Source organism: Aedes albopictus, chromosome 1 (assembly GCF_035046485.1).
Source record: "Aedes albopictus strain Foshan chromosome 1, AalbF5, whole genome shotgun sequence".
Taxonomy (NCBI): domain Eukaryota; kingdom Metazoa; phylum Arthropoda; class Insecta; order Diptera; family Culicidae; genus Aedes; species Aedes albopictus.
Window position 1 is genome coordinate 273,692,585 of NC_085136.1, and position 9,118 is coordinate 273,701,702.

The 9,118-nt window shown below is 39.9% G+C and overlaps 1 protein-coding gene across 1 annotated transcript; it reads right to left on the reverse strand.

Moving 5' to 3' along the window:
* Positions 1-7,421: 7,421 nt before the first annotated feature.
* On the reverse strand, positions 7,422-8,075 carry LOC134291762 (uncharacterized). Its single transcript, XM_062859914.1, has 2 exons — positions 7,970-8,075; positions 7,422-7,909 (listed from the first exon to the last, which is right to left on the reverse strand). The coding sequence occupies exons 1-2, from the start codon at positions 8,061-8,063 to the stop codon at positions 7,422-7,424; spliced, it is 582 nt and encodes a 193-aa protein (XP_062715898.1). The 5' UTR covers positions 8,064-8,075.
* Between the last annotated feature and the right edge of the window lie 1,043 nt (positions 8,076-9,118).

Sequence of the window (9,118 nt, forward strand, 5' to 3'; positions counted from 1 at the left end):
AGTGTTCTATGAGCACTTCCACAGTTGTCAACTAAAAGCTTCCTCTTCAAACCATTTTGCATGTGTATACGTGTGGCAGGCACGAATATACTTTTTAGAATTTTAGAAATCTCTTCGGAAGGAAGCAACTCAGGGCGCATACCAAGACAACCTCTGCAAGAAATTCCGGGAGGTACTCCTGCAGAAATCTCGTCAGACTCTCCTACAGAGATCACACGAACAACTCTCAGAAATCTCGGAAGAATCTTGGAAGAAACACTGGGAGCAAATCCGGGAAAACAACTGCATGAAATCTTAGGAAAATTCCTGGAGAAATCCAGAAAAAAGCTACGCACACCTCTTGGAAAATCCCCTAGAATAATCAAGAAAGAACTTCAGGAGAAATCGCGGGGATCTGTAAGGGACGGCGAAAGAATTTAAAAAAAGGATTCAAGGAAGAATTCAGCTACAAATTTTGAAAATGACGTATAATCAATGGTGTAGTATTGATTATACGTCGTTATCAAAGTTTGTTACTGAAGTCTGGATAGAATTAATAAAAAAAAAAACAATCTCTGAAGGATATCCTAATCCACGAAAAAATAATTGAGATCACAGGTCTGCTCCAAAATAAACTAGGGTATGTGTTCCATCATTAATCTCACGCTCCCATATTCATCCTATTCGAAAACAAGCGATTACGGCACCGATTGATTCCGTTCTTTTTGTTTTCATGGGTGCTCACTTGTAACAAAAAATACAAAAATAAGAAACAAAACAAACAGCGCTTCAATTCTTTGTTTTGCGTAGGATGAAAATGGGAGCCACATGCTTAAGAAGGGAACCAATACCCTATTTAGTATTGAGCAGCACGCACCTGATAAGGACTGTGGAAATGGATAGGTCAAGAAATGATTTTGTTTCCAAAATTTGCTGAAACCTGGGAAGAACTCCAGCACGAATTCTTGTAAAAATCTTGAAATCATCGGAAAATCTCAGAAAGAATACCCGAGATAAAAATATTGGATAAATACCAGATTTATCTCCTGGAGAAATTCCTCGAATAAATTGTATGAATTTTAGAAGAAATTCCGCAGAACATTAAAAAAAAAAAAATTTCAAGAGTAACTCTGGGAGAAATCCTGGAGAATCTCTATGAGATATCCCACCTAGTTTTATGGTGGTTTTATGATAGTGTCCTCCTTTAAGTAAAATCTATTTTACTAAGAAAATTCATAGATAAAAGATGATTTATATTTAAATAGTATGAAACGAGTGGTGAACGGCGACCCCACGGTAGTTAGGAATGCTACACGTTCTCCCTAGCGCCATATTGCTTCTAACGACTTTCTAGTTTGGCGCCGGATAACTTTTTTTTAACAAGTAGGGGATCACTTCCACTAAGAAAGTATTGTATTTCTTTTTCGGGGAAAGGAGATTCGAGTAAAAGTCGCACAGTCATACATTGCTGAATGTAAAAACAATTGATTTCTTTCGCATTGAAAATGCCATTTTCCCACTGTAACAAAACACTTTCTGCCTGGTAGCCTTTCCCTGCGGCAAAGCGAAACGCTACCAGCACCACGTACAATTGGACCACTCTTGACCCACATGAACTAATGAATATTTTTTCCCCTCTACGCGCGCCTGTTTCGGAAATCGTCCCCCCGTCAAACGACAGCCTCTTAGTGCCCCCGATCCAAGTAATCATCATTCGGTTAAGCCGGAATCATCGGAAGTACATTAGTTTCATTATTACTATTATTATTAATGTATGGCTTATTGTTAGTTGATACACGAAAGTTGATAAAATCCGATCGCAAGTGCGTGCAAACAGGCAAGGTTAGGAAAACGCAGATCTTTTTTTTTCGAACACACACACTCACTTTGATGAGGGATTAAAAACAGTAAACAAAGAGAGATAATTACAGAAAACAAATATATATTGAGGGCGAGAATACTGAAGAAACGATAATAATTATGAATGATAAAACATGGCAGAGAAAAGAAAACAAGAAATTGTGAGAAATAATTATTAGTAAGATGTGAGAAGTTACTGCAACATAAGAAGAAAAAGGTATAAGCAAACGAGAGAACGTGAATAAAAAGGAGTAATACAAAATAGTTTTATGTAAGGAAACAAAACTATGTATAGAAATACCTAACAGAAGTAGGCAAACAAACACACACACATGCATACAAAAATAGAAATAGACCACCACTATCACAACAACAAAACGACGACGTTAAAAAAACTTTCAAAAAGACTTCACATAAACCAGTAGAAATATTGACAACAGACATTTTCGCTTCCAATGATTCACTAAATTCTAGATTCAACTTTGAGATCTGCCGAAAAAGAAGGACAAATTTCATTAGAAACAAACGGACTCACACATACACTGACATGCGAACTTCTATGTTGTAGTGGTACATTTAAAAAATGAATTGCTTCCTTTTTTGTTTTAAAACTCGTTTAATAAGATATAAATATGAATTGGATTATATTTTATTTTTTCTCGTGTAAGTAGAAGAACAGAAATTCCTTTTATTTTTTAATGTACGTAGGAGTTAGAATGAAAAAAAAGATACAAAACACAGAAGAGGAAACGAAAACTAATAAAGCAGCAGCACAGGAATACATGAGAGTGTCTGTATAGGTATACGCGTGTGTTTGGTGGTAAGACAGTAGTCGTTCGTGCGAGCGCGAGTGCGAATTCGGTTCACAGCTTATTACTATTGGCCAACGCGGGGCAGTGGTGGGAATGAGAGGGAGAACGGGAGACAGAGAGAAAGCGCGATTTAGAGACAGTTTTCGTGACGATGGCTATAACCAGTACGAACGAAAGTACCCCATTTGGCATAACGCCGATTGGCATTACGAGTGTTAGGCATCATGGTCATTTGGTAGGACGACACGGTCGTTGTTTTACTCAATGAACATTATGGCAAACGACCGTTATGCGGTGGTGTATGGCCACTCAAGTAAAATGATTTAGTCAAACAGACTAGAGAAGGTTCTTAGAACCATCATAAAACCAAAGTAAAAGCATTAGATTTTATGAAGGTTCTCAAAACCTCTACAAGACTAATTGGCTACAAAAATGTTACTTGAGCGTTTAGTATAATGGTCGTTTAGCATAATGAACATTTGGCAAAGTTCGTTTGTCATAACATGATGAAAGGGCAATCCCAAAACGATTTTTGTTTTGCCAAACGGCCATAAGGCGACACCTATTCTGTACGTATTGTGGCAAATCATAGGAATAACCAATCTGCCCGAGTTTTCTTTCAATCGGTATCCTGTAAGAGTTCCACTACTGAGTGTGCCATATTTCGAGAGCATTCTTAATCCTTCAACTTTGATCTCTGTATGCGTCTCGAGATTGAGATATATTTTTCAAATATGGTAATTCACAACGTTGATGTAGAAGTGTCCAATTTGGTATAAAGAATATGCAATATTACGGTCGTTTCAAATTCCCAAATTGAGTACATGTTTGTTGATATGTCATAATTACATTATGCCAAACGAAATTGTTGTTATACCAATTGATAGTATGGCTGAAGTCGTTATTCATTCTACTCCTTCATTATGCACATTCATTTAATTTGATCCCCCAAACACAATTCTAAAAGCAGTATGGCGAACCGTTTTGGCATAATGCCATTTGGCATAACATTCTTTCGTTAACAATAAAAAAATTATTCCTCTTTTCAAAGAGATCAACTCATGCCATATATGCCAAATGGTTTATATGACAAGCGACCATTATATGAAGCGGCGTTATGCTAAACGGGGCACTTTTGCTGAAAATATAGCAGATTGTAACACTTGTATGATTCTCATTAGCCATTTTCATCAAATGCATTTTTCCCATCGACCACTAAAGCCGAGGTTCTTTTCCTCTTCGCCGAACAGGTTCACCCCGCCTGCCATCGTCCGGATTCCGCTTTCCCGTAGGTCAGGAGTTAGGAACCACAGCCGCACTCAAGTAACCGTGCGCGAACCAGCTAAGAGAAATGAAAAGAAAAAAAAACATTGTGACGACTATAGATATATACAAGTAGATGTAAAACCAAGCTAATAAACGTGAGAAGAAAAAAAAAAGATGGAAAGAAAACAACTACGATCAGACAAAACAAGTTTTAATCTAAATAATAAGAACAGGAAAAAACCCCCCTAACCGTATGCTTTAAGAATGTAAGAGAACTTAGTAAGAGAGAAAAGTCGAAAGCAAACAACAAACATCATGATCGTTGAACATACACAATCTTAAGTCAATGCCCCAATTAAGAGATGAAATGCAAACTAGAAGATGAGATTTAACATTCAAAAAGCAACCGACAGGATACCTTTCCGAGAACAACAGTGCGCTATAAACCAAGACCTCCCTACTGTTCCGGTAGAAAATTGACAACTTAAGCATTGAAAAACACACAAATTGCACTAGATATTACCCCCATTGTAGTGCTGAAGCATTTGTTAAACGAAAATTGAAAGGACAAACATTGAGAGAATAAACGAAATGAGATGAAACAAAGCTCGTTTAGATTCAATTAGTGAAAAAAAAGAAATTCACTGAGAAATAACAGAAAAAAATGTTGAAAAAGAGCATACCTGCAGCACATTCATTCCGTTGCGCGCGCATCTACAGAATAGTACACAAAACAGAAAGGGAAAATCTAAGAAAAAAAACAATAAAACATGTTAGCGACAGTTTTCGAGGGCTTCCCAAGCCTATCACAAGAATCCACACGATGGAGATAAGCCGCCGAATACCCCCTTAAATGTGAACAAACATCAGCAAACAGGTTAGAGCAGAGTGTGAAGACCGATGGAAAACAGGAAGGCATATAAATAAAAACTGAAACTTGGGTAAAAATTACAATAAAAAGTACTTCAGATGTTTTGTTCTTGGGTAGTGGTATATCACCCTTCTTCTTTCTTCGCCTTCTCCTTCTTCTAGTAGTAGTAGTATCTTGTGGATGGATGTAACTGTAACTGTTCAATCGATCGCTGAGCTACAAGTTGAAATACCACACCTTTATCCATTTCATTTTATTTATTACAAAGTTGAAGCGACAAATCCTCGCCATAACTCTCGGTTCGTGGCTGCAGCCCTCCACGGTCTTATTATAGTTTTGTGCATGGTACATTTGGTGCGAGGGTTCGTGGTTCCGCCTGCCAACATGTACTTTGTTTTCGACGCGTTCACCATGAGTTCAACCATTGCTGCTTCACGTTCAAGGCGGGTGCATAGTTCTGCCACCGTTTCAAACGTGCTAGCAATAATATCCATGTCGTCCGCAAAACAGACATATTGGGCGGATTTCGTGAAAATCGTGCCTCGGCTTGTCCCATAACACCTTGTCGATACTGTCGTATGCCGCCTTGAAGCAGATGAACAGGTGATACGTTGGGGCCTGGTATTCACGGCATTTTTTGGAGGATTTGCCGTACGGTACGTTGTCGAGCGGCCGTCGATGAAGCCGGCTTGATAATTTCCCACAAACTCATTCGTTTTAGGTGACAGACGACGGAAGATGTTCTGGGATAGCACTTTGTAGCATTCAGGATTGTGATCGCTCAGAAGTTCTCACCTCCAACTTGTCAGATTGACTTCTTGTGCATATGACCCCTTGCTTCCACTCCTTCGGTAGCTGTTCGATCTCCCAGATCCGGACTATTGGCCGGTACAGGCAGGTGGCCAAGTTTTCCGGGCCCATCTTGATGAGTTCCGCTCCGATACTAATATCCTTACCAGCAGACTTAGGTATTCTTCTTGAGCAGCTGGATAGCATCCTTAACTTGCCTCAACGTGAGTGTTGGCTTGTTATTGCTCCCTGCTGTACTGACGTAGTCATTCCTCACGCTGCCTTGATCCTTGATATCTGCGCTCTCCGCACCATTTAGGTGTTCGTCGTAGTGCTGCTTCCACCTTCACTTAGTCAAGACGCTCTCGTCCTTATCCCTGCACATTTCGGCTCGCGGTACGGAGCCTCTCCCGGATGTGTTGAGTTTCTGGTAGAACTGTCGTGTTTCTTGTGTGTTTCTGCTTTTACCAGACGGCAATTTTTCTTCCGGAAGAGACGGGTCTGATCATGTATCCGCGTTCCTTTATATGGCTCCACGTTCTACCGTTTCCCGTGCTGCAGCATGACCGCCCTCGCTACATTCTTCTCCTCCAAAATCTCTCTACACTCGCTATGCTGCCTTCTGTAAAGCAAATCTGAATGTCCCGGAAGCCTCTGCAATGACTACTTTTAAGACCAAGTTTGGTTCCGTCCGTAAGTTTCTCATCGATGATCCTCCCTTCATCATCTGCCCATTCCCTAGTGGTCATATGAACTAAGGTCATGACGCGGGAGAGCCCGTCGATGATCATCTCCAGCATCTCTGGGGACTGCTCAGAAGAGTCAGTCCTCGTGTCTTAACCATCACGACCCGGTTCGTATTGGTACTCTGACAGAAGCCCTCATTGCAGATTTTTCTGTTCGCCCCTATCTCGGTTTTGTAAGTACTACTTCGGAAGCCGAAAACGACACATGTCGTTTATTTACTCCGCTCCTCACTTAGTACGTGCTCGCTGCATCCGTCACCTAGTCCGTAGACAGGCACGGCGAAGGTGCGCAATAGCTTGAGTATTCCTAGGGTGAACTTTCCTTGGCATGGATGCACACGAGGGTCGTCGCCTAGAGCGAATAAATTTCGCTCCTACCTCCCTAAATGTCTTGCCGTTGATGTATGAGGGCTTGGGCTTGGCCTAGTCGTCCCTTCCTCCGCCCAATTTGCACTATTATTGTAAAGCCTGTATCCGCTATAATCGGGACACAGAAATACAGCTGTAATTCTTCACAAGATACATTAAAATTGCTCAAATTTGGCCTAATAATATCTTAAGATGTGTTCATTTCACCTACAAAATTTCATGTGAATCGGTGCAGTACTTATTGTTGTAGCAATGAAAGTAGAATGTGCGCCATTGAATTTTGTACAGCTCCTAGTTTTGATTGTCAACGCGGTAACTTTTGAATTTGGCAAAGGAAATGGCTGAAATTTTTGTTTTATACTTAAAACACTTTTTAAAAACTACTAGAAGGTCACTCCGGACTATGGCTTTACTACGGGTTATAAAGGTTTTCGGATGATAATCTTGAAAGGCTTCTTGTCTGTTTCATTCACTAGACTCGACTGAGCCCTGTATTGTATTGCATGCTTATTGAACTCTCAATCTGAGAGTTTTGTTCATTACATCAACTTAACTGTTATACAACAATTCTTCCTTCTTTGAGAAAATAATAACTTATTTGAAATAATGTAGGACAAATACAAATTCAATGTTTTCTTTGAAATTCTGAATGCAATTCAATTGCCGAATATAAGTATTCATTCAATTCAGATAATACCGCTACGGTTGACCGGGCTCAGTATCATTCAACTATTCAAGCACTTTTTCTTCTTGTTTCGATCGCGTAGCACTTCTGGTAATAACTGGACTGCGAGCAACACTGATCAGCTTCCGCTTCTTGGTTTCTCGTTGTTCTGGAACGTGTGGAACATCTGGAAATCCAATAAACGGATCTTCTAATTCGATCGAATCACGTCTTCGCTTCCGTTCGTGGAATGGCATAAGAACCATAGAGCTACGCCGCTGATCATGAATCAATTTTAGTTGATTTCGATGAGCTGTAACAGTTTGATGCCCGAGAGAAATCTTGCAATCGATCACCATGCGTATGTCGCCGTCTTTCTTCATAACGGCGATTACTGGAGACGCCCACTCGCTTGCTGCTATTGGAGTAACTACGTTCTGCTTTTCTAGCATGTCCAAGTGGTTCAACAGTTTGTCACGGATTTTGTATGGTACCTCGTAAGCACGCTTGAAAATTGGCTGATCATTTTTTAGGATAAGTTCAGCTTCGTAACCTGTTATTGGTTCAGAAAAATCAATAGTAAACACTTTTGAAAATTTAGCTTTCAAATTACCTAAAAGTTGCTCCTTATCGTCTTCAAAGCCTACTTGTTTAACTGCTTCCAATCCAATCAAACCTTTACGCCAGTGAGGAAAAAACAAATCCATCCAATCTCTCCCGATAAGGGGGGTGAAATTATTATCAGTCTGCAATACGATCAATCTAGCTACAGCAGTTTTATTGTTCACAGATACAAAAACTTCCAACTCTCCGAGTATTTTTAAACGTGATCCACTGACTACCACCAGTCTGCGTGTGCAATTTGAGAGTGGTATTTTTGAGAATTTTTCGTAGTATGTATTTTTGCCTATTACTGACACTACCGAACCAGTATCCATTTCCATCGCTAAACACTCATCGTTTACTGAAACTTTAATTAAACATGGCTCACTAACACTGTTTACGGCTTTAATCATCAGACACTCATAATCTGAGTTATCTTCGTCGCTAGATTTTTTAACTTTCATACGCTTGTAATAGTGAGCAACATCGTCCATTGCAGGTTGCGGCTCAACAACAGAATTTACTGCAATAGACTTCTTGAAATGAAAACAATCTCTTTTCAAATGACCCTTGCGTTTGCAATAATTGCAAATAGCGTTTGCATGGAAATTTTTCTTTTGGTCCCGAGAAGTCGAACGATCCCACCTTTTGTATGCGTTTCTGGAAACTTGTCTTCCCCTGCTATTGCTTCTGTGCCTATAACGATTATCCGTATGCCAATTATCGTGGCTCTCTGGTTCGTTTCGTCTGCCAATCCGATGCTTTACAGAATGTACATTCGAAGCGCTACCTTCATTCATTATTCTCACACGATTGCCTGCATCTTCACTGTTAATAATCATCTTCTCAACAGCCTCCATGCTCAAATCATCCTCCATTAGCAGTTTGTATTGTAACGTTTTGTCGCCAAGACCCATGATCAACCTGTCTCTTATTGCCGTTTCTTTAAATTGCCCAAAATTACATTGTTCTGCCAACAGCTTTACAGCTAACACAACATTTTCGCTAGACTCTGTTGGACCTTGAAAACGGGTATAAAAACGATACCTTTGCATAAGAGCTGGATCGACTTTATCAAAACGTGATTTGAGTTTTTTTACTATATCGGCATAGCTAACGGTCTCTACGTCTACATCAGGGTAAAGTTTAGCTAGCTCGT

What these genes read in the sequence shown, in the direction of transcription:
- LOC134291762 (XM_062859914.1), bottom strand. Translation starts at nt 8,063, where the DNA reads ATGGATTTGTTTTTTCCTCACTGGCGTAAAGGTTTGATTGGATTGGAA. An exon ending in CGATAAGGAGCAACTTTTAG is followed by an intron (nt 7,910 to 7,969) that starts GTAATTTGAAAG and finishes AACCAATAACAG; the next exon opens with GTTACGAAGCTGAACTTATC.